Consider the following 16,349-nt stretch of genomic DNA (forward strand, 5'->3'; position numbering starts at 1 on the left):
TAGACTATTTAAGATAGAAGCATTCTATACTTATACATTCTAACTTAAGGAATGTGATGCTAATTATTGGTCCAAGCTTTTATGTAATGAAAGTTAATGTACATTTGTAATAACTATGTTGAGATGTATAGTTTTCTAATTGTGTGTAAATTTGCCATTTCAAACTGGGCAATTACTGAACTAAAACTCAAGAATCTTCACATTTTTTTTATTATAAAATTCTTAAATTTCTCAATCCAGATCCCATCATAAATATAACAAATATAACAAAACAATCAAAGATGTTACTTTATTTATTGTTTCCATACATATCTTTATGGTTTCATTTTTTTCTTTTGTTTCAAAGTATAAACAGTAAAACAGTCGAATACTTTTTAGAACATTGTATACATTTATGTTTCAATATTTATTAGCAATAATGGTCTTGAGGACGGATAAACTATCACAGTTATAAATATAACAAAGACACAGCAATAATGTAAATTATAATATCTTATGTTCAGCAGTTTGAATAATATAAACATTTGTATCAGCAGTTTCAATATATACATGTAGTGGACGGATAACAAAAATAATTATATTTAATATATGCCTATAAGTTTTTTTAATTTCAGCAGTTTCAATATTGGACATAAACATTAAGACTTAAAGTCTTATATTTTCATTAAATTAATAATTATAAATACCACATGACATACATGTAAACTATATAATAACCATAACTTATAATAAATTTAACAGAAATCACTTTATCTTAAATATATAACAACGCACACTCAATAAAAAGGTATTTTGAAATCACAACTTTGTACATGGAATGTCAGCCCAAATCCTTACATAAAATGAAAACAATGGTTACTGGAAGTCTATTATGGATTTCAAAGCATTGTCACACAGTTTATAGACAAAACAAAACATTTTTAAACACTTCTTTTAAATTTAAGGAAAAATACAGTTGATAAAGACTGTTTCATTGAAATGGTATGGCCCTTAATTATCTGTTATCTTAATTGTTCTGAAGGCACTTTAGCAAACATTTCTATGAAGACACACACCAATGCCCAGATAAATAAAATGAACTGAAGTTGTTTGGAAAAAAGTTCAAAATCTATGTGAAGAGTATACCGGTAGTTTATTGTCCATGAATGTATGATAATATGGGGAAAAGCTCAAAAAACATAAAAAGTGTATAGTTTATTGTCTATGAATGTCTGGTAATATATTGTCTGTCTAGTAATTGAGAGCACAGAGCAGGGCAACGCCTCGCTTGATCCAGTGTTTCTGTTCTTTGTCCGTCGGAAGTTCCACGGAGAATACGAAGTTTGTGGAGTGACCCGTAGTGGAAAGTGTACCTGGAAAAAGAGAAATTGTTGTACAAGTAGTCTGTAATTATAATAAACCCTTGACTACAAAAGCATCACAGGGCAAACAACTTGTCTGTTAATTTTCAGCCAAACAAGGGCCATAATTCTACAGTTCATTTATTGAAAGCCTGAGTTATGACCCTTTTTGTACATTTTAATGTTGTTATCATCTCTGGCAACATGTGTATCAAGTTTCATTTCAATATCTTGAATGTGTTTTTTTTAAGTAATGGCCAAGGTTAAAGATTTTGCACAAAAAAGCGAAGGTTTTTAAAATAACAATACCTGATTATTTTTTCTTTAAAACGAATGACCAGCTAAAAATGGCAATGGACAGACAATGGCCCAGCTTTAACTGTAATGCATTTTTCAGGTTTTATGAGAAAAATTTGTTAAGTTTCCCAGCTCTGTATGTTGATAAAGGAAATGTTAATATCCAAGATACTATAGAAGTTCCTACACATTTTATATGATGTACCTAATTAAATGAATACGTATATGTATCCATACCATGCCTTTAAAGAAAAAAAATGTTTTTATGGAAGACTTCAGTCAAAATTAATAAAATCTTCCATTTTTCACCTTGATGTACATGTTTTTGGACAGACTATAATATTTGTTTTATAAAAAAAATTGTATGCATTTGTGTTTGTGTATGGGCTGGAGGTCTTTGTAAAATAAAATTGTAATTGAATTGAATTCACAGTAATAATACCATATAATGGTTTAGTGTATTTCTTATATGTTTAAATCTAAAGGTTCAAAATGCTGGTTGTCTTTTACTATCATCCAAATAACAATCATTTTGGCCAATACCGTAAAACATTAGTTTGCGATAGTTTTAGCAAGGATTTTAGCGAGGATTAACATCATTACTTCTTACGTTTATGACTGTGTTATGACAACAAGAAACTAACATTTGTCTTTTCTTGTTGTGATTCTTATGAAACAAGGGACATAACTCAGCAGTCAATAAAACCAGAGTTATGGGTCTTGCATATATGTGCATATAGTCTCTGGAAACATGTGTAATATAACGAAGTTTCATTTGACTATAATCTTGAATATTTTTGTATAGTGGTGGCTTAGGTTAAAGTTTTTGTACAACACCGACATCACCAAAGTGCCAACAGCACCAAGGTTATACCACAATACCTTGACCTTCTTTCAAAAACAGCTTAAAATATGAGCCAAAAGTAAATGTTTCTAAGATGTCTTTAGTGGTCAAAATTAACAGAAGCCCTGCACTAGTAAAATATCTTTGGGTCTTGCTCAAATTTTGAATTTTATATATATAGCAAGGCTTGTTAAAAAATTTGATGCCATTAGCAATCGTATAAGAATTCTGGCTTGTTCAGCCAAAAGTCTGATTTCAACGACTTTAGTGTGTCTTATTTTTAACGACTTTAGTGTGTCTTATTTTTAAGTAAACACAGTGCAAACAAGGTCCTGCATATATGATCATCTTGTTTTTTTTATTTAACAGAAACATTGTTTTCTTAGTGTTTGTACATGAATTAAGAATCAAGAGGTAACTTCAAAAAGGTTTCTTTGACATCTTAAACAATGAAATATATGGAGCTTTTTATGAAAATCTTCATGACCTTTCAACGAAGAAATTTCAGGTCACCCGAAGGGGACAGCTTTATTAATTGATCTTTCTGACGAAACAATAGACCAATTATCTCTGTGCATTATTGTATAGTCATACCCTTGGGCTACAAAGCAATAAACTTCATTTCTATTCATACAGTATGTACTTATAAAATATCAATAACAGTATATTAAGATTCTATCATTTTTTGAGATCATAAACAATTTATTTATGGCTAGCTGGAATGCTATGATTTTCAATTAATCATTAGAAAGAATCTATAAAACAATTAAAAAATATGAAAATATTTGAAAACTTGTTTTGTTGTTGATTTTGTTAATAAAATGTCCATTAAACAAATTGTTAACAGAGTATTACCCAAAGCATTTTGTCAACAGAAACAATGAAAAGCAACAACAAACAAGATTATTTCAAAAAAATAAATTATGATAGATGTTATTTTGTTTTGTTTTGTTTTCAATTTCATCTATATGTTCACAAAAATTACTCTTCCAGTGTAAACTTCAATGAATATGGCTTAGTACAAAAAAATCAAACATTTGCTTTTGCAATTGTTTTTATTTTGTGCATGTAATCATAGCTGTGTAACACATGCTGCTACAAAACACATTGAGTTGACACAGTACTGTGCTGTTATTGATTGTAAATTATCCATAGTTCAGAAGTATCATTATAAGTTATTCCATATTTCTAAAGTATGATGGTACATTATCCATATTTCACAAGTATGATTGTAAATTATCCATATTTCTAAAGTATGATTGTAAATTATCCATATTTCTTAAGTATGATGGTAAATTATCCATATTTCTAATGTATGATGGTAATTTATCCATATTTCTAAAGTATGATTGTAAATAATCCATATTTCTAAAGCATGATTGTAAATTATCCATATTTCTAAAGTATACGTACCAGCACGTGTAAGTGTCTTGTAGCAAGGGCAGTCATATATTCCTGAATCTGGCATTTTCCGGTTGGCTTCCGGCTTCAGCCAAAGAATGGGCAAGTCTGTATACAGCTCCTTCGGGCGTGATTCGGTCAGGCTGTGATGAACATGGTCCCATCGGGCTCCCTCAACGAACAGACCCATGATGTAACACCCGTCCGATGGGCCTTGTTTTAACTCCTCCTTTTTCTCTCGGATTATCTGGAAGAGACAAATGCAGCAAAAGTTAATAAATAGTTTCTTTGGCCTTACTCAATCCACTCACAAAAATGCCCACAAACCATTTTAAGTGGTCAAATGTTTTTTATGTTTTTCATTGCGGAATTAAAAGCTTTATAACTAACAAAAAAAACACCAACCTACCTACCCCTCAAAATGTTGGGTGGAGTAAGGACAAGCATATTTTTTATAATTTTGGCCTGACATTTCTGAATTAATATTTGGGTAGCTCTCCATCAAGTCCTTTAAGGCCAAGGTTTGTATATGTGTCACAATATAACACATAAATGCTTCCCGATAAATATTTTATTGAGATGATCATAACACTGGACCAGAGTCCAGCAGAATCAGCCAATATTCTTATACAAGCTATCACCATGATTACTACCACTACACACTGGTTAGACAAGGAAATATTTCCTTTTATTTTGTCCAGGATTGAGTGGGGGTGGGGGTGAGAGGAGGTGAAAGCGAAAAGGTTTTATCTTCTTCTTTATTTAATGTCACTTAGAACCTTTTCACATTCACCCATTTAGTCTGGTGTAACGTGTACAAAATCATGTGAACAAAAGGAAAGTTACAGTAAGTTTATAAATATATATATATATATATATATATATATATATATATATATATATATATATATATATATATATGTCAGTCTTAGTTAATGTCCATAATTATAAAAAAAATGACTTGCTGTTGCCACAAAAAAAATGAGTTTCCATAAATTGCCATAATTTTGTATGATATGGCCGTATCCTACATCTAGGTCAACATATTAAACAATTACCAAAATTAGCACTGAAACTTAAGAGACGCTTGAAACACTTCATATATAGGTTGCTATTTGTTTCATTTTTTTATCTCTCCCCCCCCCCCCCCCCCCCCCAACGGCAACCCAATCCTCTCTTATAGCAGATAAAAAATATGGAGCTAGTTCATTATAAAGACAGACACATTATATTTATATGACTTCAATAATCATATTCAACGAATTTAAAACACTAAAAGATCACTATTTGTTATTTCACAAACATTTCGAAACTTGTTTTATTACCATGCTCATGAATGTTTAAGCAGCCTTACAATATTTACAACCCTGTCTTGTTTTGTTTTTGCTTTTAATGTTAATTTAGTCTTCTATAAGCATGAGGACAATCAGACACATTTTTGTGAAACACATGCGTCAAAACGTTTTTTGCTGAAAAACACCATAAAGTTGTAAACATATTTTTTTCACTGTATCTATCACATTATAGTCTTTTCTTAAAGAGAGTCTCTCTTTTTCTTTCAACTTTGTTGATTTTAGTTTTATTTTAAAATTTGAAAAGTAAATTGAAAATAACACACTTAAATAAAATATTTTTTAATAACAGTAAATTATACAAATGCTTTTTCAGCGAAATAGAGCTTTTATAGATTATAATTGACATTAGAGCTTTAATTTTGACTTTTGATAATGTTTTATCATGGAAAGAAGTATTTAGTTTACATTTCACAAACTTGTTTTTTTTTCGATGGCAGACCTTATATATGGTTACTTGAACAATTAAGGCCCTTCAACATAAATATAACAACTCTGGCACCATATTGGGGTGACAGTGTTCTCTTGGTATTTGTTTATTCATTATTTAGCATCTCAGATCCAAGGGCAGATCCAGAAAGTGATGTCTGAGGGACTATAAGTATCTTTCACGGCCGAGAGTGCAAGATAGGTTCATTCCGACCCGAGCGTAGGGTGTTTTGCGGAAACGAGGTTTCCGCAAAACACCCTGCGCGAGGGTCGGGATGAACCTATCTTACACGAGCGGCTAATTGGTAGATGCTTTTTCTCCCACCTTAGTTAAACAAAATTAAGTAAAAATGTATTTTTTGCCGGAACTGCTTTTGTGCTTAGTGAAAATAATTGTGTATGGATATGCTCTAATTCGTGGTTGTCATGGATATTCCGCAGTGATTCAGAGTATGTAAATGGTCTGATCGTTCTTTAAATAGTTCTAAGAAGAGTGAAGCAATATTTCTTGAAAGGTGCGTGAAAACTGTTTTCTGGTGACATTTGAAGCGAGAAATAATTAACCCGCGTTCTAAATATTGCCACCAGACAAGGTTTCCATGATGCGCTACAGACGACAGTCTTCAACAAGGGAGGTTAATTACAATGTGGTGACCATTAAAAGAAGTTCCATACGGGCATTTTATCTTTGCCCGTGGGCAAGATAAGAATTTCTAGCATGGTTACATTAATGGATCTACTTATCTGAGGTGGGAGAAAATCTTAACATTCTCCCATCCCTCAGAACCAAAATTTAAATGGTTTAAAATGTTGGCGGGGGGGGGGGGTACTTCCCCAAGAAGATTTTAACAATTTCTAGTCTGAAATGGTGCATTTTGAGCGTATTTTATTACTTTTTTATTCAATATGGAGATAAAAAGTACACTTGTACGGTTTTACAGTGGGGGCGGGGTTGTGGTTCAGGCCAGGCCCCCCCACCCCTTGCCCTGAATCCGCTTGTGTGTTCAGTAAACCAGTAGGCAGAGCTCTAACTGTGTAATAAGTAGCGTGCAGATCAATATCAAGGTGCGTATTAATTACAGTAATATTGCAATATATGCATAGTTCTTTATGATTTAACGGTAAGCTTGACAATATGGTACATAACAGTTACTCTGCTAAACCCTCGTTATCAAAATTATAATAACTCTCGCCTCCAGCTCGCTGTGTATAATGTTAATAACGCAAGTAGTGGGTGCAGCAATTATAAATCCATTTATTTTCTTGGAGATAGTTGACAATACTTGAGATTGCTGATATTCAATACACAGTCGGCACAGATGTACAGTTTGATAGCTAATCATGTTGGGGCCATCTTTTTGTCTAATGTGTTCAATACCACAAAAAGTTGTAAGATCTTGAAATTCAATTAAATATTAATTAAGTGTCACAAATTGAATTTGATCTTTCATTGTAACATCATATTAACTTTGCCTTAACTGACCTACCGTATAGAAATGTTAGTTTTGAAAACACAGAAATATAGGTTTTAAAAAGCGACTGAGCAGTAACATGCTTTTATAAGATGGCCTCTTTTTTGAGTTACATGCATCATATACATGACATGATCAAATAAGACATTTTTTAATTGATAACTTTCTTCAATGACGAACAAATCAGACTGAGGTTTAAACAGACTTTTGAACCAAAAGGTTCTGCCTTTTTTTGTTTTGTTTTATCATAGTCAAGTTTGAAGATGATTTTCAAAATATTTTCAAAACCTTTTAGTGATTTTTGAAAGAATGAAAATAAATATGCAAAAGAACCATGTTTACACAAAATTATATAAGAGACACGTCTTTTGATGTAAAATCATTGCTATATTTAGAAATACATGAAAATTAATTGAAAGCTTTACAAGGTAAAGAGGTTTTCTCAAAACAGAAAAAATCCTCATTAAACTTCGCATAATTATTGACAAAAAATTTCCTTTGAGGTCCAAGCATATTATAAAAAACTCTTTTTCATCATGTAAAAACAACAAATGCTTTTGAATAAGCAGATTTCTTTATAATCACTTATAAAAAGTACTGCAATTCCTTGGAACTATAATCCCAAGCAATCAAGCATATTGATTTTGGAACATATGTGCCATAAACCATGAAAAAAACTCTGGTATATAAATGGTCACAGCTTGCAGGATTTATTTAATTGGCACAACAAAATAAAAGGCTGATGGGCTTTCATCAGATTCCTAAATATAGCTATGATTTTATATCGAAAATAGTAAATCATATCTTGTTAGAACAATTGACTATTTGGTGACATCCGTCTGGCGACATCGTACGCTAAATGCAGATCAATTTACACATATTGTAGTGCTCAATTATTTATTCACAGTACTTTTAACAAATACAGTCTTGAAATGTTATTTGTTTTTGTAAAATTGAATATCTTAATTATTGTTTTACACATTTGATCATTTTTTTCTACCAAAGTGTTGTGTTTTAAAAAAAAAAAAGACAATTTCAACACATCTTGATCAAACTTAATAAATTTCATCAACAGTCATATCATAGGGGTATTCACTGGCTATTCAGCATTTTGGGACACTTACATTTTCACGTTTACTAACCGATATATTTTGCATACAATTTAGCAACTATTGTATTGTACCTCGAATCCAAACGAGATTGTGTCAATGGAGATGACCTTCTGACGAGCGTAGTTCTGGAGTGTGCCGGTCAAGAAAGCTTGCGGGAAGAAGAACCCGGAGATCCAGTACACCTGCGAAAATAAAACAACTGTCACTAGATACGATAAATACCCCTTTTAAGTGTTATTTTGTACAAATAAGATATTGAAAAGATTTTAGATTTGTTTGTATTTTAACGATGCAATCCTTGGCCAAAATTTCAGCCTTGCATCATTCTACAAAATTCTGCCAAGTTGAAATTTTGTTAGGAGATTCCTCATCCTGAATAACTCAATTTTGTTTTCCTTTGAAAATCAGGCACACTTACCGCTGGTAGTCCATCATCAATCCAAAGCTGAATGAACTTCATTCTCTCAATCAGATCAAGCACCCATGATGCAAGTGGCTTCAGGGACGGGTATGCCTGAAAATATATGACATTCAATTTTGCATTTTTTTTGTCACAAAAACATCCTGAAAAAGAAAGCCTTTAGAAGCACAGAATGTGACAAAATACAAATAAAGTCTGGCAAAGCCGTCTTGGAACGCTTTTTTGCCAACACGAACTAGGAAGTTCAGTTTCTGCAGATTGAAAGGTGTTAGCTTTCAATTTGAATAAAATAAATAAAATGTTCCACCAAGCCAGTAAAGGTTACAGGTTTTTCGCGAAAAGTTTTGTTTAAATCTCAATTGCCATTGTGCCTTCATCATTCTTTGTCACAAATTGTCAACTATGAAAACTATGTAGACAGATTAGTAATTCTAAACAACAGGCCAACCACAATTTTGTTAAAGTAAACAACGTTTTCAAAGTCATTTTTGTTAACTTCCAAATCTTCACTGCTCTTGAAGTTAAATGGTTACAATTTTGATCTGCAGTATTTCTTACAAGATTTGAGACAACTATTTCAGCTGTACTTGTTTTATTTACATATATGTGAGCGCATCATCAATACAGTAACAACGATCTTGTTAATCATGTTGTTAAGTTAAACAGTGGCCCATTGCCTGCATCCAATAACAAAACAATACCCTAAAACTATTGCCAATAAACAATACCCATAAACTATTGCCAATAAACAATACCCATAAACTATTGCCAATAAACAATACCCATAAACTATTGCCAATAAACAATACCCTAAAACTATTGCCAATAAACAATACCCATAAACTATTGCCAAGAAACAATACCCATAAACTATTGCCAATAAACAATACCCTAAAACTATTTTCAATAAACAATACCCATAAACTATTGCCAATAAACAATACCCATAAACTATTGCAAATAAACAATACCCATAAACTATTGCCAATAAACAATACCCATAAACTATTGCCAATAAACAATACCCATAAACTATTGCCAATAAACAGTCCCCATTAACTATTTCCAATACATCTCTGTTATCCAAGCTAAGGTACCAACAACAGTTCAGAAAACAAACAATTCTTCCACAAGGGAAAGAACTCTGCTTACCTTGCCTGCCCACATTCCGGGCACCATGTTGTTGTAGAGACTGATGGACATCTCTTCCAACTGCTGCGACATGACCACCAAACCCTTCAGGGCCTTCAGAATGTCATTGAGACTCTTGTGGACAGTTGTAATCAGCTTGTTGTACCTAAAATACAGACATAAGTTTCCTACCAACGTTAGTCAAATTTTGTCAATTCAAGGACCATAACTCTGGAGTTAAAAGAGTGACCTGCCTGCTAATTGATCTCTATCAAAATAGTATGCCAATAATATTGTAGCCAAGTTTGGTAAAGATTGGATAACAACTGTTTGAGTTGGAGAGCTAGAATAACATATGCCACGGCCATTGACAATGACACCGGACAACATGATCCCTATATGTCTGCAATGCTATGCAGACGACATAAAATAAGCAATAATGTACACACCATCAAAATAGTGCAGTAGCAGGAACATTTTTACCAAGACAAAAGTCCTTGTCTCAAAGCAAGCAAGTTAGCCAAGGAATAGACCTTCACCTTGGTTAATAGTCACCCAGGGTAAAAGAATGGATCCCCTCCCCAAATTTACTTTCCACAAAAAATATGACTGAATTCTTCCAATACTGTATGCCTGCTATTGTGAATAACACAGTTATACTTCTTACCTTACAAATTGGGTTATTAAAGCTTGCAGAAAGAGGAATTCAGAATAAAAATAAACCAAGAAAATACAAAATGAAAATGTATCACTGTGTATAGTATACACCCCCATATTTTATATTTATTTTAAACTTTTAGCACATACCTGATTACTTCCTGTATGAGCACTGTGTTCATGGACTGTTCGTACATGACTGGGTATTTCTTCACGACCATTTCCTCATCAATTGGCGGAGGCACCTGCTTAATGATATGCTTGGCAGTCTCTTCCATGATCTATAAGACATACATGTACATGGTGGTCAGATTGTACAAAGCAATGACCGATTCATATGCATTAGAAATAAATTTTAATACTATTTCCAACTGTATTTTGTATAAAATCTACACTTATTGCATATTTCTTCTGTAACAGAATTTTGAGATTATTGCAAATTCAATTATCTTAAAGAGTAAATTTTTTATTGATAAATGGAAAGAAAAAAGTTTCCTTTATGAAGGTATTTGTTGGGTTCAACTATTTTAATTGCTTACCTCTGATATACATCTCCAATATGTGTTGTTGTAACAATTACAAGCCATTTCCTGTATACCAAGTTTGGTCACAATATGTCAACCCTATCTAAAGATATTCAATATTTGAAATAACGTTTAGAAAATCCGCTACATTTTGACAAGACAGGTCAATATTCTAACCTCTTCACGAGACTTTCCACCGCCACTCGCTGTCTTCGGTTGAAGTTTGACGAGTGCCTCCAACTGCATGAAGGCCTCGTTCTGAGCGAATGTAATGTTGGCATTGTCATGGAGACCGAATATCTCCGGAGTGTCGTTGATCGGCAAGCTACGTATATACTGGATATATCCCTACAGAAACAATGCCAGAGAGCGTGCAAAATATCGTGCTATTACAGGATAACAATAATATTGAACAGTGCTAAAAAGAACAACTCATTTATTAATGAAAAACAATTATGTTGACAATTTTGCATAGGTAATGAAATAGAAGGCATATGTTTATATTAAAAAAATATAAGCTGTTAAAATACAGCAAAACTTACACAATCATTTAAATGTATTTGACAATATTTTTTTATTAATCAACGTTTATAAATGCAGTATCTCTTTGTTAATTTTATCCAAAACTTCAGGCTTGGTAAATCCATATTAAACTGTTAGTAACATATGCTAAGTATAAATGTGTATAATATACCATGTTAACTGACACAAATGAACACAAATTAGTTACAACATTTTAAAACAGTGTCAACAGAAACATCCCGTTTCACCAAGATACGGTCCTGTTTACGCCTTTCAATTCACCGTGTCTTGATACGGAAAATGTTGTCTTAGACTACAGATCTCTTAACCCATTTCATTCTGAGAGCCAGTTAAATAAGATACCTTGAAAATCTAGGCATTTTCCAATACCGCAACTGATATGCCATCTGGCAGTATATGACCCTTGTGTTGAATTAAGCTAACTTCTTTATTAATGTTACAATGTTATGTTCTATAATTTATATAATTTTTAAAACTAAAATCTTTAAATACTGGAACTTCTGATAGAATATTCAATCTAATGTTCATGCTATTTTAACGCGTATATATATATGAAAATTAAAAAATAAGTACATTCGTAAAAATAAAAGTGCTTATTTAGATTAATGATTGTGTATATAATTGTAATAATATAAAAAGAAAAAAAAGGTGAATAATATATTTAATAATAATTGTGAAAAATCTATAATAGAGGTAAGTTTAGAAATAGGTATACAGTTGTAAATCCCCTCTAAATAGGGGTCGAAATCTAATGGCAAAAGTCTACAGAAATCTATTAAAAATCTATCAAAAAGGAAAGGCTTTATGGATCTAAGAACTACAAGAAAATTCTACGAAAGTCTGTAACATATATATATATAGAGAAAAGGCAGCTAAAGTCTAGCATAAAAAAAATCTCTGGGGAATTCTGGGAGAAATCTATAGTCCGAGAAGTAACAAATGCCGTCTCAAGACCGTGCTGGAGCAATCAGGCCGCATCAAGGGATCAGGTGCTCCGTACACACTAACACAGCAAACATAGACGATTAAAGAATCAAGATTTAGGCGCAAGTGCTTAATTATCATTATAGTTTAAATGCTGTATTGGTTCACTGTCATTTACATCAAGAAATTATGTTGCAAATATTAGCGCATTTTACAGACAAGTCATTGTATGGTTTTTTTAAATTGACTTTGAAAGATAATGTGCAAACTTTGCTTATTTCGAGAATCACTTTCTTTTCATATAAACAGAAATATCAAGCTTTCTGGCCTTTAACATCATACAAAAAATTATTGCCGAATATGTAAGCCAACAATCGATTAAAAATACATGGCTGAGCTCTGTTCTGTTTCTTGATTAAAAATCTACGAAGTTCTGGCAATTAAAATACTTTCTTTTCTCTAGCTCTAATTTAATTCTGTTTTAAACACATGCAAAGACTACCAAATTTCCAGGATTGTGCAATTTTCATGCATTAAATATTTTCAGGTTGGAAAAATGACAGCCTAAAGCTCGGGAAGGTTAGACAAGCAAGTTAAACGAGACAAGGACAACTACTGACAGACGTAAAACCATGTGGTACACGATTGATTGAGAATAACTAAATGTTTGCTTTAGTATAATATTTAAATATATATAACCAAATGAGCACCAAAGTTATATTTCCTGATATTTACTTTTGGTGTTCAGGAGGTGAAATATATTACAATATTACACTGAAACAAACCTTTTTTCTTTTATTTCATGCTTTGAATTCAATATAATTACAATTTATTGATATTTAATTTGAAAATCGCACCAAATATCAGCCAAACAATGTTATACCAGTAAACGAGGTAATTGACTTTTACTTGTTTTTACATTTATTTTAACACAAAGAAATGGGGTAAAATAAGAGAAACTGTCAAATTATATCTCAATGAACTCAAACTGTTTTTAACAGTAATTTTATCAGTTGTTTTTGAATCAACCACCGAAAAGCATGAAATAAACTATGGTAATAAATTTTATACGTTAAAATATCACAATTGATAAACAAATCATTACTATTTAGCATATTTGTGCTGATAGAAGCAATATGCACCCTATGATTAAATTTTGTTTTTTATATTTTTCAAAAAATAGTTATAATTATACATAAATCAACAATTACCCAAATGAATTATTTATCAGTCTTTAACTTTATATTATAGATCATACATTGTCAGAAAAGATGATATTTCACTAAGGTTTAACTACAGTACCACATGCTTTTTTTTCAGCAAACCATTAAAAATTTTGCTGGTCCACTGAACAAATGAATAAAGAACAGATAACAACTACAAGACAGACAGACAGACAGATACATGCAAACATGGTGAAAAAACATCCACCACGAGCCCATAAGATAATTGTGATACTTGGTATTAAGTTTGAGTCACCGCTGTCGCATTAGGGCACAGTCTATTGACATTTATATGAAATTTTATGTCAACTTACAATTTAAGTGGCTAAATTATCTTCCTAAGAGACTTCTTTTAATAGTAAAGGAGAAAAACTCTAATTAGAAATATTTTGCCTTTTTTATTTCCTTTACAGAACATGTACAAAAATGAGGTTTTACTTTAACTAATCTAGACAAACGTGGCCATTGTAAACATTTTTTATTTAAATATTTGAAATTAAAATCATGAATAGATAATTTTTTTATATTAATATATATTCTGTTTTGCCTTTATTTTATTAGTTTTTGAAATATCCAAGGGAATGTACCCATCATGCTACGCGACATCGGTGATCTACGGGTATATCTATAAATGCAGATATAAGTTCGTATCACAATATTACATTATGGTCCATGGCAGTGGAAATCTGGCGATAAACTCCCGACTCGGAATACAAATGCTCGTCGTTGAGCGCATCTTTGTTATAGAAATCTTCTAAGATGTTCATCATACAACGTCGATCCCAGTCGTCTGTGACGCGGCCACCGTAGTTGATGTGACCCGCAGTGTAGGTCAACACCTGTAATGAAAGGCATAAAACAAATCCTTTTAACACAGCTAAGTGATTTGATCCGTACTTGGACCATCACCGATGATTAGTGCTGGCTTAATAATCACCCTGGGAAATGATAAAGGGTAAATGGTCCTTAAAGGGACTACATACACCAGATTGGCACCAAACAATTTTTTTCTGTAACTCATCTCATGACAATTATTCAATAAAATGTTTTACTCTTTGATATCATAATCGTAAAAAAAATACCAAAATGTAAAAAACACTTGAGTCGGAGACAGGTTTGAACCGGTGTCGCCAATATTGCAGTCCAGTGTTGTATTTACCACTGTGCTATGAAGGCTTACCCTAAACTGTTGGAATATTTAAGCTTTATATCTTACTTGGTAATATCACATGATAACATCGACTAGCCAATCACGCATAAGAATGAATTCTACTAGGTAAACATACCTAGTAATCTTTTTTTATGGAAAAAAACTGCGAAAAATAAATTAATTGTAAACTATGTGGTACTTCAGTAAGTTAGTTTCAATGCATTGTACACATTGATACCAAGTTTTTGTCAGTTTTTGATAATCTTCTTTTTTTCGCTATTTCATCATACGGTGTATAGCCCCCTTAATCAGATTTTATGGCAGATTTTTACTTTATTAATATTCATCACTATTCAAAATCTAATAGTTTAAGATAATGGCACGTAAAAAAAAATAAAAAAATAAACTAAATTACCTTGAATGGGATGGTTGAATATTCTGTCAGGAACATTTTCAGCTGGCTGACACAGATACGGAAATCGCCGTCAGTGAACTCGTAGGGAATATTGAAGCCGAGAGGACCGAACTTACGTCTTTCAATAGCAACCCCATGGAAAAACGCCAGCGACAGAAGGAGATGTTTAAACTCATGGACCTGGATGAATATATAGATAAGTATAAATAATGGTAAGAAAATATTTAACAAATCAGTGATGTTTGTCTTAAAAACATTGAATTTAGTGGAACAAATCATTTACCTTAGAATAACTTCAGAGTGACCGTAATATAACAAATTATTAACATTAGTTGTACAAATCATTGACATTAGTTTAACAACTTAAATACCAATTCTAGAATAGCAAGTGTAGAAATAAATATGAAATCTATTTTGTTTTGTTTAATGCACAGATGTTGTTTTTGCTTGTTGTTTTTTCTGTTCTTCTCCTTGATATTTAACAAGAACAACTAACAGTGCATTTCTTTATAACAAGCAATCAATCTTAAAATATAATGTTCAAATATGTTTTCCTTATACAAATTCAAGAAAGCTGTTGATGACAAATAACCAAAGATAAATAACCAAATCAGCAATCAGAAATCTTAGAAATGTTACATAATATTTCATGTTTCAGCAGCGTTGACTTAAATTAGTCTGGTTTTTTTAGATGTATTGAGTACATAAAAATTTCATCAGAATTTAAGCCATACAAGATTTCTTTGCTATTAAGCTGGTTGTTTTTCTGTATTTATCAACATATGTGACGCGAGTTGACAATATCGCTTTATTTACAAGCAAACCTACCACAAGACAGATTTTATTGATGAAATGGAAACAGATGGAAAATCAGAAAGATATGAAATTAAACCAGTCAATATTAATGATAAATTTATGACCTTACTGGACATAGAATGCAAATTTTATACATTTTTTTCAAAAGCAGATTTAAACAAAAGCGGTAGATTTTGTCAGGTCAGCAGTAGAGTGGTAGAAGGGTCTACCTTGTGGTAGATTTTGTCTACGGCTGGTAGAGTTCACATGTCTGATAATATTAAAATGGGTCCTTAGGCTTTATTGTTCAGAAAATTAT

The 16,349-nt window shown here is 31.9% G+C and overlaps 1 protein-coding gene across 6 annotated transcripts in view; it reads right to left on the reverse strand.

The window, feature by feature from the left end:
- Positions 1–277: 277 nt before the first annotated feature.
- The window catches only part of LOC128237214 (dynein axonemal heavy chain 1-like), an 82,978-nt gene continuing 66,906 nt past the window's right edge, over positions 278–16,349 (reverse strand). For all 6 annotated transcript variants that reach the window (XM_052952554.1, XM_052952553.1, XM_052952551.1 and 3 more), the window contains 9 exons: positions 15,236–15,415; positions 14,333–14,509; positions 11,158–11,328; positions 10,607–10,737; positions 9,821–9,965; positions 8,666–8,761; positions 8,319–8,429; positions 3,895–4,129; positions 278–1,352 (listed from right to left, as the gene is read on the reverse strand). In XM_052952554.1, the coding sequence (XP_052808514.1) occupies positions 1,231–1,352; positions 3,895–4,129; positions 8,319–8,429; positions 8,666–8,761; positions 9,821–9,965; positions 10,607–10,737; positions 11,158–11,328; positions 14,333–14,509; positions 15,236–15,415 (1,368 nt within the window). In that variant the 3' untranslated portion in view covers positions 278–1,230. The remainder of the gene's footprint in view (positions 1,353–3,894; positions 4,130–8,318; positions 8,430–8,665; positions 8,762–9,820; positions 9,966–10,606; positions 10,738–11,157; positions 11,329–14,332; positions 14,510–15,235; positions 15,416–16,349) is intronic.

Source organism: Mya arenaria, chromosome 6 (genome assembly GCF_026914265.1).
Source record: "Mya arenaria isolate MELC-2E11 chromosome 6, ASM2691426v1".
In the NCBI taxonomy this organism is placed as follows: domain Eukaryota; kingdom Metazoa; phylum Mollusca; class Bivalvia; order Myida; family Myidae; genus Mya; species Mya arenaria.